Source organism: Cyprinodon tularosa, unplaced genomic scaffold (genome assembly GCF_016077235.1).
Source record: "Cyprinodon tularosa strain WSP-4 unplaced genomic scaffold, ASM1607723v1 ctg58, whole genome shotgun sequence".
Classification (NCBI taxonomy): Eukaryota; Metazoa; Chordata; class Actinopteri; order Cyprinodontiformes; family Cyprinodontidae; genus Cyprinodon; species Cyprinodon tularosa.
In genome coordinates, this window is record NW_024039318.1 from 457,929 (window position 1) to 485,618 (window position 27,690).

The following is a 27,690-nucleotide window of genomic DNA, read 5'->3' on the forward strand; positions in this document are numbered from 1 at the left end:
TATTCATTACATCCCCACACAATCAAATGCCATTTTTTAAAACTTAAATACAAAGCTTTGATGAAGCAACATAAAGACAAACCAAAAAAAGTTACTATTAAAATGATTGCAGAGCGAAACAGGCCTGTGAATGTCTTCTCTGAACATGAAGCCACCACCTGACTGTGAGGCGGGAACAAACAGAGCTCAGCTGACTCTCTGCATCCAAGTAACTATGGCTCATGTTGCAGCTAAATGAATAAAAAGTCGGAGAATATTGATTCTGCCAGTTATTTTTAGTGACAAAAAAAAAGAAAAACTCCACTTTCATTTACAGAGAAGTCCCCTTGCAAATTGCACATTTTACAATTATTAAGGCTGAAAATGGATAACCCCATATTAAACACCCCAAACAGGAGTGATTATCCAGGTAGAGCCGATTGATGAACTGTTAGAAATGTAATTCTTCTTAACAGGGTGGTAAAGCACTAACAGCAGATCTAACTTCTCATGACTTTTCTTCTAACAACCTTAACAGCAAACTATTGAGATCAATCCTAACTATGAGAAACACATCATAAATGTTTATTTTTATTGTGCGAGTGCCTCTGTTACTTGCTTGGTGCATCTGTGAGATCTGCATGATCAAATTTTGTCATGCCACTTTTACAAAACCACACACCTGGGGGAAAATTGTAACAATGCACATACTACGACTGCCAGATGAGTAACACCTCCTACTGGCAAAGGTTTACAAATATAAACACCTATAGAAATCTTAGAATCTGGCTCAAAAATATCACCAAGGTCAGCTGCCTCTGAACAACTCTTGAAAAGAAATGTCAAGTTTGTAGTGTGGTGTTGTGAGCTTGTGGTCTGTGCTCTACACTCCCGGCTAGAGTTGGCCAGAATATTGTGTAAAGTAAAAGCCACCACAAGTGTAAAATGCTGCAGATGTGCTGACAGCATCTTTCTGCACATCTCATTTCTACACGGACGGGATACACCTGTCTTAGGCTACGTTCACACTGCAGGTCTTAAAGCTCAATTCCGATTGTTTTGTGAAAACCCGATTTTTTTGCGTTGCCGTTCACATTTCCAAAAATATGCGACTTGTATGTGATCTCCTTTGTGAACAGCAGTCATACAACGCAAGTGTCCCGCATGCTCAGTAGAGGACGCAATGACGTCACAGGCCAGCTCGCTCTGTGTTTACAGAAGTAAACATGGATGGTAGTGTCGGAGCGCATCTAGTGATCTTTCCCAACCATAAAAACACAATCTATTCAAGATGTTTAAACATAAATACTGCTCTCCGCATCATCGTCCGCCATGGTTGTTGTTTTTCTTGCTGCTTCTTCATAGCAAGAAGCAGAATAGTGATCTTTGTTGGGTATTAATGGCGTTCAGGTCGGATGAATTCCACCTGGCCGTTCAGACACAGGTTGCATTTAAAAAGATCAGATTCGTATTGGATTCAGGACCACATAGCCAGGCGGCCTGGGTCGCGTTGGAAAAAAATCAGATCCGTGTTTTTCAGACAGCCATGAAAAGATCAGAACCAGGTCACATATGGGCAAACAAAAAATAAAAAAATTCGGATTTGGGTCACTTCAAGCTGCAGTGTGAAAGTAGCCTTAATGATTCCCTAATGAAGGGACTAGCTCAGCGCTTCTTTCAGTCTTTTGCCCAAACAGCTCTTGGTGCCATTGTCTTTACTATGACCCCATGCATTTGTTTTTCCTCCCATTGAGAACCCTACTGGCTTTGTTATTTTGCTCTGCTCTAACCTCTTCTCCAGTCGCAGCAGAAGGCTGCTCAAACCGAACCTGGTTCTGCTGGAGGTTTCTCGCCATTTCTGTTTCCTCTTCAGGACAAGTGATTGCAGCAAAGCCTGACAACTTTAATCAACAGACGAGGCATCCATAAATGGATAAACCCCCTTTTACTATATTGTTTTATGATCTAGACTAAGTTAGATCATTTGTAAATGTTTTATTGGGATTTTATTAAAATTAAATTGATTAATTTTAACTGAATTGTGATACAGAGTCTGATTTGTTTTACATAAGCTGATATAGACTTGATCAGTTCAATGGTAACATTTCTTCAGATGACATTTGTTCTAAAACAAATAAAGGGCTGGACTTTGTGAACTTTCTGATGAAGAGTCCTGAACAATAGATAGATGTTGACGCAAGCAAAGCCTTGCTTTAATGACACAGTGTGCAAACAATCATCTCATTTAAACCACAGAGAAGAAAAAGAAAGAAAAAAAGCCTTCTGACAGCTAAACAACAAGCCAGTTGAAGAATATTGTATTCCTGGTGCTGCCTTGGGACACAGTGCATAAAATCACTGTTAGTTTATTCAAAATACTTATCAGGGAAATTAATTCAGATTTACCAAATATATAAACCTGTTTCACAAATTGGTTTCACAAACCAAGGATACGAACATGAAAACAGGCTAAACTCTGCATAGACCTTAAAGGAAGTCTATTTCAGTAGATTTTTAAAACTGAACTCATAGGAGGAAAGGCTGGAAATGGCAGAGAAGGGAGGGGGAAGAAAAAGAGGAGGAAAACCAATTGACCACTTTTGGTCAAAATCTGCAGAGGGACATGCTGCAACCACGCAATTGAATTTACTCTAAAAGAGGTAACTTTAACGCCAATTACTGGCTATTTTTAGCCTGTTATTGTCGTGCTTTGGACCACAGCAATGAAGTCAACAATAAGAGCGAAGAAAAACGCTGCAAGGTCACAGTGGACCTCAGAGAAGATGGGGTTTCTGTCATGTCTAATGCAGACTTTGAAGAGACAAGATCAAATGAATTCTTTTTTGTATTAGACAATATTATGCATCAGTGCAGTCAGCTGTGAGCCCAGACGAAACAACTGTTTTAAAGGATCTTGTAGTGAATCAGTTTTTTTTTTCCTCCCTCTCTCCCTCCCTTCTCTCAATTACCTCAATTGATTCAGATCACACTAGAGTCTCTTTTAAATTTGGATCAGAAATGCTGTGAATCAACAACAACACATCTGGTACATTTTATTCTGGTGTCTAGCAGTCAACCTATAAAAATATATTTAGAGACCATGCTGAGATGTTTTGGTGAGAAAATATAAAAAAAAAAACTGGTTTGATTTGATTTAATCAGGAAATTAATAGGCAAATATGCACCAAGAAAAAACAGGATTACCAATATTCCTTAGGGGCCCCGACTGTTTTGTGACACTTCACCTTAACAGTTTAGGATCATATTAACAATGTAAAAAATTTACATGAAATGTTCCTGGAAATGTTTCAGCTGACTTAGCAAAAATTTGATCACATGTCCTTACCTTAAGCCACTGTCTCTTTTAGATTCATCATTTATTCTGCCGATCCTGTCACATTGCATAAGCCTCATTAGATTGAATCAAATGAACATTCACTGGATTTAAAAATGGGGTATAAGTTCACTCAGAGACAAACTAAATATCAGCTACAAAGCTTTTCAAAGAGTGTTTATACACCTTTGAAGTTTTCTCATTTGGTTACACTGTAGCCACAAACTTTAATGCATTGCATCCGATTTCATTTTACAAGCCAACTCAAAGTAGAGAGGAACTGCAAGCTGAAGGCAAATGATACATAGAGATTTTGTACTAATTGAAGAGTGGCATGCATTCGTGTTTAGCCCCATTCACTTCAACAGCCCAAATAAAACCCTGTGGAACCAAACTGCCTTCAGATCTCACCTAATTATTAAATAGGAGATGAAAGAAGCTGTTTTCAGCTCTTTTTTCTTTCTTTCTTATACATGGAAACCTGTCATATAACGAGTAAATAAGGTTCACCTGTATATAATTCAGATTCAGTATAAATACAAATGCATAGTCGAAAATATTTATGAACAAACTGCCCCATGGAGATAAGTGAGCCACAAGCTATGCAGGAGACTTGGAAAGCATATAAAAGAAAGTCCTGTGTGTACGGTTAGGATCGAATTCCAACTTTGTGGTGAAAACATAAATGAAAATGTTGAAATCAACCAGCACAAGACATAACCTTAAATAGACCATCCCCAGTGGAGTACAATGTTGCAGCAGTCATGCTGTGCTAAGCTTCTCTTCAGGCTGGTTAGAGGTGATACGAAGAATAGTGTACAGTGCAATCCTGAAACAATCCCTTCACATTTAGGGTCAGAGCTAAAACGCAGTGCTTTAGGGTGAAGATTTGCTTACTAGATTAGAAAGTTCATTTCATGACCTCAAGATAAATGAGTATGAGATAAGATAGGGACAAGTTTTGTTTACACAACCTGTATGCAGCCACAGCTGCCCTGGGGCACACTGACAGAAGCAATGCTGCCCACCACCATGCAGGTGAAGGGTTTTGCCAAAGGACACAAGACGGATGGAGCTGAGGTTTTCAAATCGCAGACACTCCTGGTTCAGGACTAACTCCTGCACCTTACGTGCTGTCAGTAAATTAGTTTCTACATATTATGGATACAAGGCCTTTAGGCAACTTCTTTGAAATCCATTGTTCTTCCACTTCCCTATTAGCTATGCATCAAACTGTAGATTTGTCACATAAAATCCCAACAGAATCTACCAGCTTAAGTAGGGATGGGAATCAAAGACCGGTTCCTGTTCAGAACCGGTTCCGTGTGTTCCAATTCCATGGCACCTTTTGGCAGCTCGCTTAACAGTTCTCTTAACAGTTCCAGGCAGCACCAGAGCCTAGCACTGGGCAGCACGGCTTATGTCATGTTTCTTACGCAAGTTACGCACACTGCATTCAATAAGCAAGTACGACGTGACCAGGCGTAAGTCTAGAAAAGCAAAACAAAAAAAATGGTGTCCCATCGGGTTAAACCGATCGAAAGTTTAGATGTAAAGTGGCAGTAACATCTACGGGAGGCAATGCATCCAACATGCAGAAACACCTGCGCACACAACACGGCATACATTGTAACGAAAGCCGTGTTTTTGATGCTTCCGGACAGAAGCTAGTGATACGACCAGCATGGAAGGCAACTCTGGTGGTAAGTAGCTAGTTTTAAATCACTGGCTGTGCTTAATGTGGCTCCTAGTAAATCAAATGCCATTTCTGGAAATAAACCAATTTCCTACCTACGAAGTTGCTCTGCAGTTCAGGGAGCAAGATCAAGGTGACGCTCGTTTATTTAAGTCAGGGGGAGATGATTTTATTTCCCGAAATTGCACAGAAATGCTTTTTCATTAAACGGATGCCTTCTCCATTAGATTTAGATGACTGTAAAGAGACGGGTAGCCTGGCTGGCTCAGAGGCTGGCAGCTCCCGGTCACTGCATTCTGTTTTCACCACGGCAGACGGAAATAGAATGTCCCAGGCGAAGGTAGACGAATGTCACTATGCACTTACCGAGTTCATCGATAAGGAATCGAATCATTTCACAGAATCGATGCGGGAATCGATAAGGAATCGAATCATCTTGAAATCCCGTTAGTGGAGCTGACACCCTGAAAAAACGTTCTAAAAATGAGTACAAATGTCTTAAATTAAGTGGATTTACCCTTAATTTGAGCAGTTAAATAAGATGATCTACCAATGGAATGAGCATTTTTAGTCTTAAAATAAATAACACATTAGAAAATTAGATATTATGGAGTTTTTTTTCTTATTTTGAAAGTAAATTGCTTTATTACATTGGGAAAGTATCACTTAACTGCTTAATTCAAGGAAATGCTAACTAAACTAACTTAGATTTATTTTTTTTTGCAGTGCACATGTGTTTCGCACAGAGAGAACCTGATGGAAGATGCTTTAAAGATATAAAGACAGAAATAAAGACTCACCTCTCCTCCGTGGCCATCAAACACCCCGAATATGGACGGATGGCTCTTGTTGACGATGTCGGTGAGCACCTGGAACCTGTCCTCCATGTGGTCCCGCCGGCCTTGGATGGAGTACACGGCCACATTGTTGCTCCTGAACTCCCAGGTCTTGGAGAACTGCGCATCCAGGACGTCCAGTCCGCCGAAGCGCTCGTTCTGCATCATCTCCGCCACTTTTCCCTTCACCATCTTGACAGCATCCCGGCTGGACTTGACGATGGTCTTCACCTCATCCGTGTGGAAGAAGTAACTCCACAGAGCAAGGCTAATGCACAGCAGGAACAAGGTCTCCGGTCTGAGCAGAAAATAACGCATGATCCTACCCAAGAGAGACAGCAGGGTCATCGTATCCTCTATCATCTATTTGTTTACACGCAGCTCAGGGAAAAACCACGCCAGGTCGCTGTGTTGTTCTTTCACTCCATTGCTGTTGTTGTAGCACATTTAACAAAAAATGCAAAGAGATTAAAATTTTATACTTTTTAGAGCATTTCGTGCATACAGAGGGAGCAAACAGGGAAAGACGGGATCCTCCAGTGGTTTCTGTCTAGCATGTAGCCGCGCGGGGCTGAGCCACCAACGGCTGTGGGCTTACCATCTACTGCGCCCTATCAACACAGAAAAAAAAAACGCTTTAAGAATTAAATTAGGCTGAAAGTTCAGCTTACTTAAATTAAGAAAGTCGCGACAAGAAGGTCTCCTCCAAACAGCTCAAGCAGAGTTCCCAGTCTTGGAAGTATTGCCCCTTTAAAGTCGCCAGTGCCCACACTGACTGTGAATTTATGTTACTGCTGCTATAAACCACGGTGATGCCTTCAGGTGCTGCTCGGAATGTTTCTTGGACTATTTAAATCCATTCCTTTTGGTACCCTCGTGTCCATTGAAAATAAAAAAATGTATTTTAAATGTTGCCACGCAGAGGCGTAGTGAAAGAAACTCCTAATAGGGGTGGCCAGGCAATAACCAATGCATATTGAAGGGTGGCCGAAAGGCACCAGAACCTCAGGGTCAATCTACACTTTTCCAACAGGAACAAGCACGACATTCATATTTTCTAAATAAAGACAAACTATCCTTTCCTGCAGCCTTTGCTAACAAATAGACACATATATTAAAACATCTACGCTGTGTAAATAAAAGGTATATTGGACAAAATATGGAATTGAAATCTACTAATATCCACATTTTAGGAATGTTTAGGTTATTGTTAAAGTAGTTATCTATCTATGATTTCACTGAAGACTTGCAGACTTGCAGAAGCACATAGTTTTATCTTCACCCCAAATAATTCAAAATTTAGTTCTGAAAAGAGCATGAATTTAGCATGAATTCTGGATCTATCATCTTAAATGTTTGTATATTGGTTCCCCTTCAGAGTGTTACTGCTGCCCCCGTGTTTCCCTTGGACACAATTAACTAAAACATTTTGTTTATACACACATTGGCTTTAAAATAAATATTTTTTGCCCCTGTGTATTTTTTTTTTAGGTCTATATATTTTTTGTGTGTCAAACAGCTACCAACTATCACACATGACATTCCTTTCATTACTGTTCAAGACCTTAAGTTTCTATTTTAAAGTATCTGAATCTCGCTCTGTATTTTCCTGGGGGGGGGGGGATTGTATTCCCCTTGGACCCCATGGACAACAAAACCGAGAAAAAAACGGGGAAAAAATCTAAATGGAAGTGAACGTTTTAAAAATAACGCACTATGAGAGATTTGAAGAAAATAATAGCCTAATGAAGCTTCATATTTCTCTCAAAATACACAACCTTGCAATCGCTGCTCAAATATTTTCTCACAACCAACAAGCTGAACAATACAAATCCAAACGGTTAAACTATTTCCGACCACACCTGAAGGCATCCAAACGAGTGCCCGTGACAGGTGCATCCACGCTATTGAACTTTTGGGACTAGACTTTTTGTAATTATATGACAAAAAAGATTACTGAAGAGATACGCAGAACATCCCAAATGTTTTTGGCAATGGTTTTACAAACTGTCCTCTTATCCCATTATGTTGAACTGCATAAAATAACAACGTTAACTCTTACTGATATTCATTTTTTTATATCTTTGTCAGTAATTAAGTAAAGTTATATACTTATTGAAATGGTCAAATGCAGTTTTCAGTTACAATTTATATCGCTTTCTATGTTTTAGTGCTGAATAATTTAATAAAATTAACTTTATAAAATGTAAGTATTTTAGTTTAACATAACTAAATTTATTTTACAAAAAATGAAACATATTTTTTAATATTTTTTATTCAAGATTTATATTACCTTTCTCAAATACAGGAATTTTAATAATAAACGGCTGTAAATGAAATTTATTCAGGCATAACTAAGGCAGCTACGTCTTCTGTCGGGGTCCTTTCTGACGCCTCCCTATTCGGTCTTCGATAGCGAAAACGTGGAAGGCTCTATCACAAGGTATTCTACGGATTTATTTTTGATATAGGTTTTGTTGTTTGTTTGTCAGCCAACAGTTTGCTATAATCAAATGGAAGAGGATGCTCCCCTGTCCGTTTCACTTTATTCCTTTGTTATTTTCCTGTATAATTGCTTGGGAACATTAGTACGTTAGCCTTAAATGCTAACCTTATGCTAGTTAAATCCAGACCACTAGCGAGTTTAACAGCTTTTCTAAGGTCGCTATCATGTTAAGTCTCGGAAAAACTTCATGTGTTCGATGGAGTGTTGTGCTATATAACAGTTATTAGTTACGGGTATGGACTAAGTTTGTGTGTTAAAGTGAAATTTTGATATTTTTTTTTTTTGTTTTTCTTTTTTATTTATATATATAATTATTATAATTTTTTTTTTTGGTTGGCTAAATTTTCCCTACTCTGTTAGCAGGGATCAGGGGGTTCTGCTGTCATATGTCAACCTGAGAGATGGAGTACATGCAAGCTCCTGCTACCAGCAGCCAGGGGAACATGTAAGTAACCCCAGACTACTGATGCTTTCATGCCAGCTGTCAGTGAATCCCGATTCGTTAGGGGGGAAAAATGACAACCATCAAAGGTTCTACTTTTTCAAGACATGAGGTGTCACCAGTGATTCAACGCCCCATTAAAAGATGTAGGAATGGTACAAATGTTGCTTCTTAAACAGGTAGTTGATGTAGATGGAGACTTAAAATTTCTAATACTGACAAATTAAAGTAATATTAAAATTGGGAATCTAAGTTATTGTAATAAGATGGGTTAATGTAGCAATAAATAACGCTTAAATGTCATGTTTATATAACAAAAGAGGACTCAATATGACATATTTTATGTTTTATTGAGTCCAATAAAATTTCTTTATATGGTTTTCCTCTAATAAGGCAAACGTACAAAGCTTGTTTAATTTTAATACTGACAAATTAAGGTGATCTTATTAATTATACAGCTGAAAAACCACAAGCATGAAAACCCGGAAGGTCGAGGCAGAACTCAAAAACGTGGACAGCATATAAACAAGAATCCGTACAGGCATGGGCACACTAACCAAAACAGGACAAGGATATTTAAAACTGTCCAAATTGACAATCACTGTCAACAGCCAAAACCAGAAGGGACCACCAAGGCCGCTGGGCCGGGGGCACAGGCACATACACAGCAGAGCCAGTTCCTGTGTTACTTTCAGTCTCGAGGGAGGGCATCCAGTCTCTCAAAATAAGATAATAGAGGGGCCGAAGTTCGACAAAATTTTTGAACCGAAATAACAATAAATTTGATCTTCTAAATTTAAAGTAACCTTAAAATAGGAAATCTAAGTTATTGTAATAAGCCATACAGTTTTTGTAATGTAGCCATAAAAAAAACGCTTAAATGTTATATTTATATACCAAAAAGAGGGCTCAATATGATGTATTTTATGTTGTATTGAGTCCAATAAAATTTCTAGCTGTATGGTTTTCCTCTAATAAGGCAAACATACAAAACACGTTTTGTATTTAAAATTAAAAAAAAAAACCTTTTGTACATTTTTTTTATTAAAATACTTAGTGCTTCGTTTGTTATTGGACAGTTAAAAAAAAAAATCACAATGTAATTTTTCTGTTTTGAGTTTAGATGGAAATAAATAGTTAGCCCTCACAAAGCCAACATAACATTTGCTCTCTCCATATATATATATATATATATATATATATATATATATATATATATATATATATATATATATATATATATATAACATTATAATAAAAAATGCTACAAAAGTGTTGATTTAACCAAAAGGAGAAATGTATTAACAAATCAAAGAAGAAAAACAATTCTAGATATTTCTGTTCATCTTAAACCCCACCCATAAAGTATCTGCTGGCTGTTGTTACCTTCATGGTCCGGTGTGTTTTCCAGTTCTTAAGTGTCCTAAATCAGCACAGCTCTTGTTCTTTTCTAGCTTTAACAATATTTTTCTGCTCCACAGCCTGTGCTGTACCTGTGGTGTGCCCATTCCTCCTAACCCTGCCAACATGTGTGTAGCCTGCCTGCGCACTCAGGTCGACATCTCAGAGGGGATCCCTAAGCAAGTCACGGTGCACTTCTGCAAACAGTGTGAACGGTTCGTTTCACATATGTATTCAGTGATTTATAGGCGCCATCTGCATAATGATAAAAAAAAAAAAAAGTCATGCTTTCTGTTGCAGTGTAAAACCTTTTTCATGTTTTCTTTGATGCAGCTACCTGCAGCCTCCAGCCACCTGGGTGCAGTGTGCTCTGGAATCCAGGGAGCTTCTGGCCCTTTGTCTGAAAAAACTTAAGAGCTCAATGACCAAAGTAAGGTGAACTCTTTAATTAGGGTTTTTCCCAAACTTTTTCATATCTGATACGATGCTGTTATTGCAGCTTTGAGAATTGGCTAATACGATAGTGCTAATCATACCAGCATTTATTACTTATATTATACTGTACAATGCTAGAAAAGGCTTGATCAAGTAATATTACTGAAACAGGGAACAAAACTCAACAACAAAAGGTGTGAAAACAACTGACCCATGTAAAGTCATCTGATGAGTAATAGAAACTTTAACAGAAGAAGAGTGTTTCTATCAGCTTGGAAATATCAGACTTTAGATGCCGGCCGATAAAATCCTTTTTGGTTTTTTGGCTAATATTGGACCAATATCCGATATTAATATCGGATCAGAAGATCCCTAGTTCTCATTGCATTAAAATACAAAACTGTCAGTGTGAAGCACGTCAATAATTTATAGAGGTGTATTCCATTATGTATTGCTTTAAGAGGTGAGCTTCTTCTTCATATCCTTAGCACCATGTTAAGTTTCTTTTAAACATATTTTGCATTCTTTTTCACCTTATGACCAAAAACCCAAGTGTATTTTATATAAACGCAGCATGACGGATCATCACAAAGTGAAACTGATCATTCTAGTCCCCCTCATGTTCTTTTCTTTTCTATAATAAACTGGTTACTGTATGATGCTGTCAACTAAGCATTTTAATTTGGTCATTTTAAATGAAAAGGCTTATAGTCAAGTTGGCTTTAAGATTTTTTTCTTTAGTTTATGACCACAAAATATTTTTTTTAATCACTAAGTTTATTTTTTATTTGTTGTATAAGGGCATCTTTTTTACTTTTTGGGTCTAGAGATTGAAACCCTCCTCTGCTTTTCTTAAAAATGACTCATGTGACCGTCTCTAGTTTTTCTACTTCACTCTGATCATCATATATAGAATATAGGCAATTAATCATTAGCAAATGGAGAACTTTTCTGCTTGCAAGTTAAATACAATTTGGAAGTGGTATATTTTTTTGTCGCAGACACTCAGTTTATCTTTTTTTTATCTTTGTTTATTTTCAGGTGCGCCTTATCGATGCTGGCTTCCTGTGGACAGAGCCCCACTCCAAGAGGATTAAGATGAAACTGACAATCCAGAAAGAGGTTAGAGGAGAGAGTGTCATAAGTGTGACACTGTGAGATTTAGAGGGATTTAATCTGATTGATGCCTTGAGATTCTCATAGTTCATCAGTTTCTTGTAAAAGGTAAAAAGCAGCAGATTGTAATTGGATATTTTAATTTGTAAGAAATCCTTTTATTAAAGATTATACATTAATCAATGATTCATACAAGTTGATCCATTGATGCAGCAGAGAGACAGATCTGTTTACATTTGTGTGGGAAAAGCAGGTTTTACATGTGTGCGAGCATAGATCTCATTAGACCCATTTCAATTATAGTTTTTCTCTAGCTACTGTTAGGCTGATGGTACAGAACATTAGAGGGCAAATACTTCACACCTTATTAAACATTAATCTGTTGCAAAGCTGTTTATGAAATATTGTTTTGTGTTTTTACATTACACTGACTCAGAAAATGTCTCCGAATTCCTCCACCAAATTTCAACTTCTACGTACAACAATAAAACTCTGATCCATTTAAAGTTATACATAACATAATGCTCGGTTTAATTTGCCTTGTTAGCAGGTGAGGTGTTGGATTTTATGGGGTGAGTTATAGCTGTTCTCTCTGCTCTAGGTGATGAATGGGGCTATCCTGCAGCAGGTGTTTGTGGTGGAGTTTGTCATCCAGTTCCAGATGTGCGATGACTGCCATCGTGTGGAAGCCAAGGACTTCTGGAAGGCAGTGGTTCAAGTCAGGCAGAAGGTTTGTGTTTTAGGATTTATAGTCATGATGCGTGTGTTTTTTTTTTTTTTAATGGTTAGATTGGAAACAGTCTGTTTTTATAAGATCATTTTTTTGTGAAAGCAAACATTCATCCTCCTGTCTGACACAAATATCTAAATGTGTTGAATTTAAGTTATAAACTCAATATTTTTGATTAAGTCAACAGTGGATGGAGCTGTAAGACTTCTGGATCAAAATTATGATCTTAAACAGACTTCCTGCTCCCATCAGAGCTGATCTCTACCAGTTTTGAACATAAAGACGGGGAGTTTAGATTAAACTTATCTTGAAATGTCTGGAATTTGATTTGCTCATCCCTTGCATGGCCTGATTGAAGATGGCTGTTTTCATGCCTTTGGACATAAATTAGCATAAAAAAGTAGATGAAGCACTGAAGCTAGCAGTTCCTGCTTTTAGCTCCATCAACAGTTCAAGACGGAACATTTTTCCTACTGATTCTTATGAAGCCAAAAGCTGCACCCCTGATGACAGGGACCAGTAGAACACCGCTGCTTTCTTTGTATCAAGGTGCTGGTAGCTGTTGCACTGACGTCCCATTTTGAAGGTCCTAGAAGGTACTTCTGTTTGTTCATACGAGGAGCTGTCGGGACCCTCATCAAAGCTGGATTTGAAGATGCCATCTCACACCTGCTTCAACATGATTGTTAAACAGAGTGTCTTCAGTCAGAGGCTTCTCCAGATTTGGTGAAAGACAGACCTCTACAGAAGATCATTCCAGCTTACAGCTATCAACACCCACAACACTGATTAAAAAACTGCCCATGACTTACTGCAATATTTAATTTCCCTTTGGTATCAATAAAGTAGGAAATTTATATTTTAATACTTTTTTTATTTATTTATTGAAATGCCTTGAGTTTAAAAAATTCTTTTTTTGAGAAGGTTTGGACTAGGGCTGCACCGAAATGAAACTCCTTGAAATCAAGACCAAAAATTGAAACACCGAGATACATTTGGCCAAATATTAGAACCATATAATGCTGTAAATATTATCTGAATGTATGATTTATTTATTTTTAATATTTTTGTTTCTTTTTCTTTCAGACTGTTCATAAAAAGACATTCTACTATTTAGAGCAGCTGATCCTGAAGCATAAACTTCATCAGAATACCTTAAACATCAAAGAAATTCATGGTAGGTTCTTGTTTTTGCTGTTAATGTTTTAGGGTTGATCTTTTTTTTTTTTTTTTTTTTGGCGGGGGAATCTGGCATTCCTGTTGCTTACACTGTAGGATAATGGTACGTCATTTTAAATGCCTCTTCCTGTACAAGATTGTGAGCTATGCATGTATCAGAAGCGCCAAACGCTTCACAAACAAGCATCACGGTGGCACGGGTTGTGCATCTAATCAGTGCACTGTAATCAGAGCAAGCGCTTCAAATCAGTTTCTCACTTCTTCCCCCCTTTTTAGATTTTCTAAGAGCTACTTCACACATGCACAGGCTGTGAAGTAGTTCAGCAGCAGCTTTTTGCAATCCTGCTCTGGATGCCAAAGTGGAATTTGGCTCAATGGTGGAATTTAAATCAGCTGTATCAGTGCAGGACTTGAAAGCTGTAAGGATGTTCAAACATCTGGCTGCCATATTCTTCTCCCTCTTCATCAGTGTGTGTGTGTTTGCATGTGTATATGCCCTGCAGCAGGGATGACCTTTGATGCACATGTGATTAATTTTTTGGTTGAGTGTGTTTGATAGTGTTTGTTTTCTTTGGTAGAGGGTATTGATTTCTACTACGGCTCCAAGCAGCACGCACAGAAGATGGTGGACTTCTTGCAGTGTACTGTGCCCTGCAGGTGAGCGTTGCTTCAGTTTGTGCTCCAAATAAAAAGTACCTTCTAATTGAATACAGCACTTCAATAAAAGATGCTTTGAATGTATTTTATTAGTTGAAGTTAAGCTATAAAAGATGTCAACAAAATTTGAAATTGGTTGATATGTATTATGCAACATTATAACTTGTTTATGTATTGATTTTAAGTTGTTTTTTTCCCCTTTACATTGAATTAGTGATAAGTCTATCACCTTATCAAGTATTTAACTTGCAAAATGAAGTGAGTTTATTCTCTGAATCGCTTTTATTTTTTTCTTTAGGTCCAAAACATCCCAGCGTCTCATCTCTCATGATATTCACTCAAACACCTACAACTACAAAAGCACCTTCTCTATAGAAATAGTTCCTGTCTGCAAGGTAGGTGATAGTTTATATAATACTTTTATAAATACTTGCATTTTTGTCTTTTAAACTTTACCGCATCACCAATCAAATTTGCGTCTTATTTATATTTTGTGTGTGGGTGTAAATTTAAAGGGGGGTATTTTTATTGTTGGTCTTTTCTTTGTGGACCTAAATTATTTATCACAGGAGCAGAGGAGAGTTCAGACCCAGGGTGAGAGAGCAATAGTATAGCGTTTAACTTGTTTCTGACGAACACTGAATTATTTGACTTATTTTGACTTTTTTTAGCTTTGGTTAATGTTTTGAGTCCAAATCAAATGTTTTATTCACATTTCACTTGTTTGCACTTGTATTTTTGAAAAGATCATGTGTTACTCAGACTTCAGGCAGTGATGTAAGGCAGGTTGTGGGATGGAATACTGACATTGTTCATCTGAAACGGGAAGATGAACAGACATAGGCATCGGTATTATTAGCAGCTGTAAACGTTAACCTCTGTCTGCAGAATGCAATCTTATTTTAAGAGATTTCAGACGGAGGCTGAAGAGTCAAAATGGTCAAATGTGAAGCTTTGCTTCATAATGTTTAGCTTTCTTTGTATTTACTGAAGTCTGCTTTAGCTTGGTTTGGCTTTCACCAGCACTAAAACAAGATTTAGATTTAAAGTGCATACTTTAGGGCTCCCTTTGAAAGCTGGAATAGGTTATCTACGTGATAAACAAGGAAAGGGTTATGCTAAAGCTAAAATGTTAAGCTCTCTCAAAACGCTGCCATCCCTCCATAGAAAATAAAGCTGCCCTTTTAATTTCCTTTTCAGGCCTTTTTGATTGAACTGATGGCAAACCTTCCTAACTACTTCCATATTGAACATTTGACTTGTGATGCAACTTATTTGTGTGGTGCTTTCTCCTAATTAGACCAAAAGATGAGAAAGCTAATGAAAATCAATTTCTATGGGAATCTGCTAAGTGTTAGAAATGATGTTAAAAGTTGTTCACTTGTTCACAAATAGTGCTAGAAACCCAAACCTGATCAGAAATGGTTCATTTAAACAGTTGCTTTTCCTCCCTGATGTAGAAAAGGAAACAAAAATAGATTATAACTAAAGCAGGAACAAAGAGCTTTTGGGTTGATAGATTTAGTTGTTTTTTTAATGAAGCACCACCTTAGGGACTCATTGTGAGCTCAGCCTGTCTGCTCTTGTGTCGTTGCCAGGACAATGTGGTTTGTCTCCCACCGCGGCTGGCCCAGAGCCTGGGGAACATGGGTCAGATCTGTGTCTGCATCCGTGTCACCAGCACCATCCATCTCATCGATCCCCGCACCCTGCAGAGTGGGTATTGCCATGGTTGATTTCTGTCCAAACTCTAAGCCGATTGAGCTCGACCTTCTAAAATGGTGTCCATGTATATAGTAAAAATGTCCACTAGAAACCTGATAATCTGATACATCATACAGGTGCTGGTCATAAAATTAGAATATCATGAAAAAGTAGATTGATTTCAGTAATTCCATTTAAAAAGTGAAACTTGTATATTATATTCATACATTACATACAAACTCATATATTTCAGATGTTTATTTTGTTTAATTTTGATGATTACAAATGACAACAAATGAAAATCTCAAATTCATCATATCAGAAAATTAGAATATTGTGAAAAGGTTCAAAATTGATGGCCCCTGGTGCCACACTCTAATCAGCTAATTAACTCAAACCACCTGCAAAAGCCTTTAAATGGTCTTTCAGTCTAGTTCTATAGGCTACACAATCATGGGGAAGACTGCTGACTTGACAGTTGTCCAAAAGACGACCATCGACACCTTGCACAAGGAGGGCAAGACACAAAAGGTCATCGCTAAAGAGGCTGGCTGTTCACAGAGCTCAGTGTCCAAGCACATTAATAGAGAGGCGAAGGGAAGGAAAAGATGTGGTCGAAAAAAGTGTACAAGCAGGAGAGATAACCGCACCCTGGAGAGAATTGTGAAACAAAACCCATTCAAAAATGTGGGGGAGATTCACAAAGAGTGGACTGCAGCTGGAGTGAGTGCTTCAAGAACCACCACACACAGACGTATGAAAGACATGGGTTTCTGCTGTCGCATTCCTTGTGTCAAGCCACTCTTGAACCACAGACAGCGTCAGAAGCGTCTAAAGAGAAACAGGACTGGACTGCTGGTGAGTGGTCCAAAGTCATGTTCTCTGATGAAAGTAAATTTTGCATTTCCTTTGGAAATCAAGGTCCCAGAGTCTGGAGGAAAAGAAGAGAGGCACTTCATCCACGTTGCTTGAAGTCCAGTGTAAAGTTTCCACAGTCAGTGATGGTTTGGGGTGCCATGTCATCTGCTGGTGTTGGTCCATTGTGTTTTCTGAGGTCCAGGGTCAACGCAGCCACATACCAGGAAGTTTTAGAGCACTTCATGCATCCTGCAGCTGACCAACTTTTTGGAGATGCAGATTTCATTTTCCAACAGGACTTGGCACCTGCACACAGTGCCAAAGCTACCAGTACCTGGTTGAAGGACCATGGTATCCCTGTTCTTAATTGGCCAGCAAACTCTCCTGACCTTAACCCCATAGAAAATCTATGGGGTATTGTGAAGAAGAAGATGCAATACACCAGATCCAACAATTCAGAAGAGCTAAAAGCCACTATTAGAGCAACCTGGGCTATCATAACACCTGAGCAGTGCCACAGACTGATCGACTCCATGCCACGCCGCATTGCTGCAGTAATACAGGCCAAAGGAGGCCCAACTAAATACTGAGTGCTGTACATGCTCATACTTTTCATCTTCATACTTTTCAGTTGGCCAACATTTCTATAAATCCTTTGTTTTTATTGGTCTTCAGTAATATTCTAATTTTCTGATATGATGAATTTGAGATTTTCATTTGTTGTCATTTGTAATCATCAAAATTAAACAAAATAAACATCTGAAATATATGAGTTTGTATGTAATGTATGAATATAATATACAAGTTTCACTTTTTAAATGGAATTACTGAAATCAATCTACTTTTTCATGATATTCTAATTTTATGACCAGCACCTGTATATGATGTAAACAAAAAACCCAACCTATCTGACATTGAACAAGCGTTGACTGCTTTTGATTAGTCAGGATAAACGGAGATATTCTTTTGAACTAAATTGCGGAAAAAAGGTATTTTAGTTATTTTTCATAGGTTTTTATATACCATTACTTTAAATAATTTAGATGTAGCTTTGGTTACCTTAGTTGTGGATGTAGTAATCAAAGTTAAACTGCTGATGCAGCTGTAAGTAAAAAAAGAAAATGGGTGTTTAGAAATTTTAACTAAAATTTTTTGATGCATCTGCATCCAGGTTTCTAGAACATGTACATGAATGTCAATATGGACAACAAATGGAGCTTAAAATCCAGTTTTATATCAAGCAGAAAAGGAAGATTATCTGTATATTTACAATATAGTGTCTAAAATGTATAAAAAAGTTTTACATAATAGAATAAACATCTTTTTGTCACAATGTTTACTAATTATGAAGGTGGACATTTTGGCTTTAGATGCATTTAATAATCTGCCAAATAGATTTTAAATAACTGCCTGATTTGTTATTGCTTGGATCATAAAAATTGGATAAATTAATCATCTGATTTTGTTAGATTCTCATCAGGGGAGCCTTTGGTATTTTCTCGTTATGAAAATTTTTCTCATTTTTTTCTTTAGACCAGAAAAACTTCAGAGCTAAAAGAAACCTTAAATGTTATGTGATTGTTCCAGCAAGTACAAGACTTTCTTTTTTTGTTTTTTCTAACAATCTACATCTCATGATACCAAGATACATTTTCATCTCAATATTATGTTTTTGTTTTATATCACACATTTGTCCATTGGTTTTGTGCAGTTCGGTTTCAGCTTTGCATACAGGCTTTTTTTAAGAACTGTTGCCATTGGTTACAGTATCTATTTGTGACTTGAGCATTTATGCTGACCTCTTGTTCATCTTAGTCATCCTAATGGATCCTCTTAGTCCTGTAGCAGACCACTGCCAGCACTGTGAACACTCACATTTTGAAACCTTTTATTTTCATGGTTTTCTTTGAATTCCTGACAAATAAAAGCGCCGTGCGGATGTGCCTCAATGCAGCTATTTATGTGAGCGCACTGCTGACATTCTGCCACAGCACACATGTCTCTAATTGCACTTCAAAGAGCGACTCGTTTCTCTGGTGGAAAGTTTCAGAGCTGAGTGAATTGCAGAAACAGCCTTGGGCCTGTTGAGCAGCTTCAGCGTCGGCCAGTAATTAACTTCTAACGTTTTTCTGCTTGTTCGGATTTCAATCTTTTTAAAGGCATAAAAACACAAAAGCATTTTGCATATTAACCAGACGCCTCAGGAGTTACAGAAAAGGAAATGTATTAACTGAGTGTGTCTGGGATTTTTGTAATGACGCCTTCAGTCTTGTTAATAATCCATAATGACCTTCTGTCACACCAGTTGCAGAAGTGGACGGGAACACATACTGGCGCAACCCGTTCAACAGCCTCTGTAGCCCCCGGCAGCTGGAGGAGTTCATTGTTATGGACATCGACATCATCAGAGACCAGAAGCTGGGTGCTGGAGCTGGCGTGAGGTCCAACAAGGTGAGGGGGTTTTACACATGCCTGTGTGTGTGTGTTGGTGCAGAACAAATTGCATTGCAGGGGAACATTGCTTTTCTCTTGGAAGCAAAATCAATAGCAGACCATTATATTATCACTGACGCTGTAAGCAGGACTGGAGCCAAAATGACAGAACCCTTCAGGAGGGTTGTTTTGGGTTTTAGGTTTAATTGGACTTAGGTTCTCATCTGTCCTCTGAATACCACACTGTCATTGATGTTAATGAAAGAGCTGACGGTAATGTTGCTTCACCAGCTTCATGCTGTGATTATTTTTCCTCGTTTGCGTTGGGGTCTATCTACTGATGCTGGACTTGATCCTTCAGTGAATCTGTAAAGAACTAGATTGTTACTCAGTGGTCTGATTAAATAAAAACCACATTATCATGTCTGTTTTTTTTTTTTTTATGTTAGAGCCTCTGTTTTGTTGGATTGCAGTTTAGGAAAGTTTTTTTTTTTTTTGACAAAAGCAGTACAGTTAATTGCATTATCCTTGCAGATCACTCCCAGTTTTCTAACCATTCTATACGCTGTGGTTAAAAGTTATAATCAGTCTTAAAACATCAGAATAATAATGTAAAACCTGCTCATTATTTTGCCACATTCTGATTTCAATTTGCAAATGTGTGAAGATAAATCTGGTTTAAAATACACTCCACACTCTTCCTCATTAAAACTAGTCTGTTTTTTTTTTCCTGATGCATTTTTACAATGAAGGAAAAGTGGCAGAAAGCCTTTAAAATGTAACCTTATCAGCTGAGGGTGTTGCCCCATTACACAGATTTTAATACGCTGGAAACAACTTTACCATGTTTCAATCTGGATAAAAAACTCACTAAACATTTAGTTCACAGACACTAAGCGGGAAACCTTAAGAAACATGTTACAAGCTGAATGACCTTAACATTTTGATTTAATATGGTGTAGATGAGCAAAGGCCGGCTGCTTCAGCAAACTCCTCTTTGCAAATATCCTCATTAGAAGCAGGTTTACTGAAGATTTTTTAGCTCCAAATCTCATCATATTTAGACAGCTGTCAGAAAACCTGCTGATAGAGCAGGAAAGACTGCTCTGCATAAACTCCTATAGTGACAAAATAAAAATGGATGCTCAAAAAAAAAAAACTATACTCGTAAAGATACGTTTTAGCTTTACAAGCAGATGAAATTGTTTTACTGCTAAAATGTTATTTCAAGTGTTTCAAATCTTGACATTTAACATCCTAAAAATATTTCCTATAACCCACATGACTGGGCAACATTTAGGTTTAAAGGAGAATTCCGGTTTTTAACACTTTTAGCCCATTTTCTGTAGTGTCCAGGATGAAATCGAATGATCGACACCAAAATTTTGACAATTGGTCCTGTCTCTGCTTTTTGGCTCATTTAGAATCAACCCCTGGCTGCTTCAGAATGGCTTCCATAGTGCATGTCCGATAATGTCCTTAAAACAACCTTAAACGTTCTTTTTTTAAAATATGCTACTCACCGGGTCGTCAGCGCTGTTCAATGACGTTCCAAAAAAAGTTTCGTAAAGAAAACACGTTCCTGTAGTGTTTTATTTAGCATTTTGTAAATCCCATTGAGTTCTGTTGGAATAGTCAATATTCCCCTGCCACCGGAAACGGAAATGGGGCCTGTTTACACAGTTGTAGTCTTTTCGCTTCACTCTGTGTACTCCGACGTCGAGAATCAAGAATCAACCTTTCGTATTCCATTTTCAGAGTTTTTTAAAGTGTTTAACAGAGACGTTAGCACCTCGACGTCGGAGTACACAGAGTGAAGCGAAAAGACTACAACTGTGTAAACAGGCCCCATTTCCGTTTCCGGTGGCAGGGGAATATTGACTATTCCAACAGAACTCAATGGGATTTACAAAATGCTAAATAAAACACTACAGGAACGTTTTATCTTTACGAAACTTTTTTTGGAACGTCATTGAACAGCGCTGACGACCCGGTGAGTAGCATATTTTAAAAAAAGAACGTTTAAGGTTGTTTTAAGGACATTATCGGACATGCACTATGGAAGCCATTCTGAAGCAGCCAGGGGGGATTCTGCATGAGCCAAAAAGCAGAGACAGGACCAATTGTCAAAATTTTGGTGTCGATCATTCGATTTCATCCTGGACACTACAGAAAATGGGCTAAAAGTGTTAAAAACCGGAATTCTCCTTTAAGAATTCCCATTTGATACTCGGGTGTAAAAATGAAATGATCAACATTTTTCATATCATAATTAAAACAATCTTTATCATAGCTTCTCTTTGGTGGGACAGCCCTGATTTGACACCTTTTGTTTCACCAATAATGGCTTACAGTTTTTTTTTTTTACCTCTGTTTATTTGTGGAATAAAAAGTGCTGCAAACAAAACAAACTAATTTATAATCCTGCTTCACAATAATAACTGGTAAGCATATTTATACACAAGAAATGAAAGGTTGCTGCACATTAAAGCAGCAATTGAAACTTCTTAAGACCATTAATGAATGTATGAAACATGAATGATTAGAAATCTAACCTTATTGCCTCCAGTGATTTCTTATCGAAACTTCGACACCTTCACACATCATACAGTAAGCCTTTTACCTCACTGCTCCGGGTCAGATACCTGGACTTCCCATCCCAACTAATTATTAGTAAATTAGTTATGATTTAAAAAAAAAATTTTTGATTGGGATAACTAACTAAAATCATAAAACAACCTGCTTTCAGGAGCTGAAATGGGTTCATCTGGGATGGAAAGAAAACAGTGGTGGAGAGGGCAAACAAAAACACATTTAAGATGTAATATGGTGTGTACGACTTGGATGCAATTAGGGTTAGACTTAGTAGTTTCTTTTTTTTTTTTTTATATGCTCCATAAACCCTTGCCTAAATTCTACGAAAGTCAAAGTAAATTGCATTAGTGATCCTGAGATGTGGATCTGTTCACGCACTGCAATGGATTTAAATAGAACAGCCTCTCCATGTGTTCTGTTACAGCACACCCTGGCTGAGGTTTGGGTCCAGAAGACCTCAGAGATGGATACGAGTCAGCAGTATCACTGCCGTACTTTCCTGGGCCATCTGCTCAACATCGGAGACCTGGTGATGGGGTGAGTGTGAGAGGAAGGTCACAAGGTTGCTTAGTCCTGATCTTTTTATGTGGGCCTAATTATACCGTATTTTCACGACCATAAGGCGCACCGGACTAAAAGGCGCACTCTCAGTTATGTGTCCTATTTCTATATTTAACACACACATAAGGCGCACCGGACTATAGGGCGCGTTTTTTATATACAGGTGCATGTCCTCTACTACCTTTAAATACCTCTACTGCGTATTTAAAAATACAGCGGGGGCAAAACTGAGTATGACTGTGCTTTATTCATGTATTTATTACAAAGTATTAATCAAACCTGGCAGCTGGCCGTGAGACAGACACATGGCAGATGACACAGCGCTGTGATCACTCCTAAATTAACTTAAAATCCTGAAACCTGCCGACGAAATATGTTCGCTTTTATTACCGGTATCCTGGTGCCTGCAGCTAAAATTATTTAGATGAAAAACACCTGCCAGCAGCCGCGGTGAACGAAAGGATTTCTCCTGTCGGTGCACCGCTGGTATGTGGGGGTCTGAGCGCCTCTGACAGAAATAGATAATCTGGATGAACTGACTGCAATTATTAAGTTTTCAGGTGGCCTTTCTCACTTAAAAACATATTAAAACTACTTTATTCCCACTGATCACAGCAAATATAGCTGCAAGATTTAGATTATTTAGATGAAAAAACACCTGCCAGCCACCGCGCTGAAGAGGAGGAGGAGACCAGAGGATGCTGTTGAATTAAGTTTTCAGGTAGAAAAATAGAGCGGGAGCAAACCTGAGTATGATTGTGCTTTATTCATGTATTTATTACAAAGTATTAATCAAACCCATCAAAGTCATCATCCTCTGTTATCCTCGGCATTCCTCTGAATAAAACAGCTGCACTAAATCAGACATGCCACTTTCCCCTTCTTCGCTGTCAGTCACTTTCCGTGCAGCGCAGCTCCTCAGAAATAATGCCGGCTTTTGCGAAAGCTTGAACAACAGAGCCAGCAGACACGTTAGTCCATCTACAATCCATCCGCAAACGGTGGCGTAACTTGCCCGGCGCTGCCTTCCATTTATCATGAAATTGTGGTCTCAGTCTGTCATCCATCGCTCCCACGCCGCTCGCACCCTTACTGTGAACGGCCGCTCCACACCGATGTCGAGCGGTGGAAGTTCCTTTGTCAGACCCCCCGGGATAACGGCGAGCACAGCGTTCATTTGATAAATCTTTTTTTCACATCGGCTGTGAGATGGGCACGCAGCGATGGTGATGCGTGGAAAAAACCACCTAGTCTTCTCACTAGGGGTGGGTATTGCCAAAGAAGTCATGATTCGATTCGAATCACGATTCACAGGCCACGATGCGATTCTATCACGATGCATCACGATACTTGAATTATTGCGATGCATTGCAATATTTTCTCCTCCATGTTTTGTTTTTGAATGACTCGGCACAGTATCCCACGGCCGGAAATGCTTGTGACACAAGGCAGCGTGCGTCAACACATTTGCAGCGACATCTACTGGACTGGAAGTGGTATTGCACTTGTTTTTGGCTGATGTTCGCCAACCATTCATGCAATTTTATTTATTCATTTTTTAAAATTAATAATCCATTCTTGGCATCAAGAATCGATGCAGTAGATCACGAAAATTAGAATCACGATGCATCATCATCACGATTATTTTGCACACCCCTACTTCTCACATACACCTGTCTCAGCCACGCATCCACCCAGCCTTTTCATTTGCGTTAATGTCATGTGTCATCAGAGCGCTGTCTGTCTCGCTGCCAGCTCCCAGATCAGCTTCTCTGATTGGTTGATGCGGCGCGTCCAGCAGCAAAACTTCAATTTTTCCATCTGAGCAGCAGCAGCGCGTTGGCGGTGCATCAGATGCTTAAACGCTCCCGACGTGCTGCACCAAAACGCGCTGCCAGACCTTTTGCTGCACCTATACGCGCGTCAACCATTGACTTTGCATGTAAACTCGCTGCTTCTGCTGCACCTGCTGGGTCCGGTTCACACCGATGTCGAGCGGTTGAACAGCGAGCACAGCGTTAATTTGTTTCCCCATGTTTTTCACATCAGCTGTGAGATGGGCACGCATGGAGTTACATATTAACAGCGATGGTGAGGGGTGGAAAAAAAAACACCTGGTCTCCTTACATTCAGCCACTCTTTCATCATCTCCTCAATGAGGTGGTCTCAAAAGTCGCAGTTACAACACACATAGGGCGCACCGCACCATAGGGCGCACCGCACATTTTGAGGGGAAAAAAAGACGTTTAAGTGCGCCTTATAGTCGTGAAAATACGGTAATATATACAGACTATATATCTTCCTGCTTGACATCTATGTTGTCTAGTTTTTGTTTGATTCCCATTGGAAGCACTAAAAGCAATGAGTTCTGACCTCTGTGCATCATTTCCTCTGCAGGTACGACTTTGCCAATTCCAACATCAATGATGAGTACATGAACAAGATGAACCCACACAGTCTTCCTGATGTGGTAAGGGAAAAAAATATACAAACACTGCCCCCCAGTGGCATCAGAGAATATTACCTGTGGGCGTATAGATACTAAAGGAACATAATCTTGCACATAAATGTATTATAATAAATATCCTACAAACATTTTTTTGAAAAATTTAAGGAGGCTGTTATTGATTCTGATTTGTATGTTTTTCCTTTGGACTGTAAAAGGTGCTAATCAAGAAGAGCTACGACCGCAGCAGGAGGGTGAAACGCAGGAACTGGAAACTTCAGGAGATGGTCAGAGACCGTGAAGGCATGGACACAGATGATGAAAGGTGGGATCATGGCTGGATGTTTATTTCATAGGTTTCATATTTAGGTTAATTATGCAAACCTCTTTGTCTTTCCCTGAAATTTTCTAATATGCATGTTTTTTCTAATTGATGCATTTATTTGAGATTTTCAGCTGGATGGTTTCAAGGCTGAATCCATAACTAAGCTTAGAAAATACTTTAAAACCAGGCCAATTTGCTTTTTCTCTTAATCTAAGGAATGTGGTTTTTCATGTGTTTGTCATTTTCTTTTCTACCTTCAGACAATACCAGGACTTCCTGGAGGACCTGGAGGAAGATGAGGCATTGAGGAAAAACGTCAACATCTACAAAGGTGAGCAGCTTTTGCACAGTTTGTTCTGCAACTTTGATGTAATGGATTTTAAAATTCAATTCAGGTTATTTATTTAGGGTCCGTTCACCAAAAAAACTTATCCCAAGACAGAATCTGCAAACACAGGGAGTTAAGAGTATTTTCAGTTGGATCAGGTACACAAGGTTAATGAAACCGAAATATAAAGTCAATAGCATTTAAAGTGATGGAGAAAACTAAACAGAGAATCATTAAACCAAGTCTACTTTATACAGGAGGGAAGAGTAACGGACTTAGGCAAACTTTGAAGCACTGAACCAGGGAAACTTTCAGTATGAAGGGAAAAATAAAGTACTTATGGATCATAACTTAAAACTAATGGTTAGGAGTAATTTGTCTGGAAAGGAAACAAGACCTTAAAGTTAATTCACCATTACCTGCATATCAAGAAAAAAAAGTTGAAAAAATGCATTTAAAAATGTTTTATTTTTAGATATGTTGATAGTTAATGGGTTGTTTTTTCTTCCTATATCAGATGCCTCAAAGATCCCAGTAGAGAGCGACACTGATGATGATGGAGCCCCTCGTATCTCCCTGATGGAGATGCTGGAAGAGCTCAGCCTGACGGATGCAACAGGAGAGGAGGGAGCAGACATGATGACAGACTGATCAGCTTTCTCTCCAACTTCAAATGATTTTGAAAGCTGATCTGTCACTTTTCCCACCAGTAGCTGTGGAAAACGGTTGCAGTTTTTGACCATAAATAAAACTTGGGGGAAAAAAAGCCTTTCAGGTGTCTTAAAATAACCTGTAATAGTACCTGTAAATACATTTGAAGCGGTTTCACTTGTATTTCTCTTCTCATCAGAAAACTAACAATATTAAATATACTTTATCATACATAAAAAAATTTTATTTTCTTATTTTTCTTTAAACTTCCACCAGAGGTCGCTTTGAACTAGGGATCATGAAGTGTGGACCCTACATTCAAAGAGCTCCACTTGCAAGAAAGTGATTCAGTGGTTTAATTTGGCTGCCATGACCAGTATGCAAAATCATCCATATGCATTTTATGTCCAGATAAAGAAAGCCAAGTCTGTGCTCTGATTGTGATGAAGCTGCACATGTGCATCTGATTTACATATACTGCCAATGGCTCCATTATTGCCAACCACTCAGCCCCTCCTGATTTTCCTTGTTTATTGGCACTTTATCAAAGGCAGATTTGCATTTCTCGCCTGAACTTAGCCTCCATATGCAAAGGATCTCCCAGAGATGGCTGTCAGTAAGTGGTGGTTTGGGAATGCCCTTGTTTTGAGAAGAATTTGTTTTTTAAGGTTAAGACATAATTTTAAAATGAAAAAAGAAGTATTTTTAAGGTGCAGTGCAGGGTGTAAACAAAACTAATGAGAGTGCGAAAGCGGTTGGCAGACGTCATGGTGTGTAAATTGTACACATTTTGCGTATTTGCATAACAGTCTATATTAAAGTCTAGCCTGCTTTGACTACAGTGAAATTGATTAAATATTGCAGCGCTTTGCAAAAGCATCCCTGAAACCTTTCCAACTTGATCATGTGTTTTATTGAGATTTTGTGTGTTAGACCATCAGAAACTGATGCATGATGCTGGAGCATACGGAATAGACAGTTTTCAAACATTAAAGGCTGGCATACATTCACTCATTTTGAATGACATTGATTGCTTTCAAAAGTTCTAGTGAAAAAAGGGGACGAGCACGTAGTACGTCCTTACATAAACATATCACCAGAATGATTGACAGTTAGGAGGACCACTTATTTTGATGATCCACCTGGAAATAGAACATCCCCCTCTATACCTTTAAATAATGCCCTGGCTTTAAACATATTACAGAATGCTGCTCAATCATCCAAAAAGAAGAGCTTGATCTGTTGGAGGTGGAAGAACACTGGAGACTGGGGCCTTTATACAGGAAATTAAGCAAAAAATCTACATCCAGAGCTACAGTGGTACCAGTTGAAGTAGAATTAATGTAGTAAAATGCAGTGTTTCTTAGATAACTGGAAATGTGAACACTAACCACAGCAAACGTAGCCCTACAATCACAAATGACTATAAAGGAATATGAATATGCACATGTAAATGTGGCTTCTTTAGCATGCCAGTT

At 38.4% G+C, this 27,690-nt stretch overlaps 2 protein-coding genes across 3 annotated transcripts in view; one reads left to right on the top strand and one right to left on the bottom strand.

Moving 5' to 3' along the window:
- ppm1lb (protein phosphatase, Mg2+/Mn2+ dependent, 1Lb) overlaps positions 1-6,652 on the bottom strand; it is a 54,486-nt gene extending 47,834 nt beyond the window's left edge. Inside the window, exon 1 of the mRNA XM_038306365.1 lies at positions 5,810-6,652. Within this exon, the coding sequence (XP_038162293.1) occupies positions 5,810-6,208 (399 nt within the window). The 5' untranslated portion in view covers positions 6,209-6,652. The remainder of the gene's footprint in view (positions 1-5,809) is intronic.
- A 1,555-nt stretch (positions 6,653-8,207) lies between these two features.
- On the top strand, positions 8,208-26,453 carry nmd3 (NMD3 ribosome export adaptor). Of its 2 annotated transcripts, none has more exons than XM_038306360.1 (16): positions 8,208-8,288; positions 8,712-8,796; positions 10,275-10,409; positions 10,528-10,624; positions 11,671-11,751; positions 12,347-12,475; positions 13,562-13,652; positions 14,233-14,311; positions 14,610-14,706; positions 15,910-16,027; positions 19,179-19,324; positions 22,326-22,438; positions 24,860-24,932; positions 25,127-25,233; positions 25,494-25,564; positions 26,079-26,453. In XM_038306360.1, exons 2-16 carry the CDS (start codon positions 8,753-8,755, stop codon positions 26,210-26,212), a joined length of 1,515 nt encoding a protein of 504 aa, XP_038162288.1. In that variant the 5' UTR covers positions 8,208-8,288; positions 8,712-8,752; the 3' UTR covers positions 26,213-26,453. The 2 variants fall into 2 exon arrangements, with proteins under 2 accessions (XP_038162288.1, XP_038162289.1); XM_038306361.1 differs by having other exon boundaries at positions 8,213-8,288; positions 8,715-8,796.
- The last annotated feature ends 1,237 nt before the right edge of the window (positions 26,454-27,690 follow it).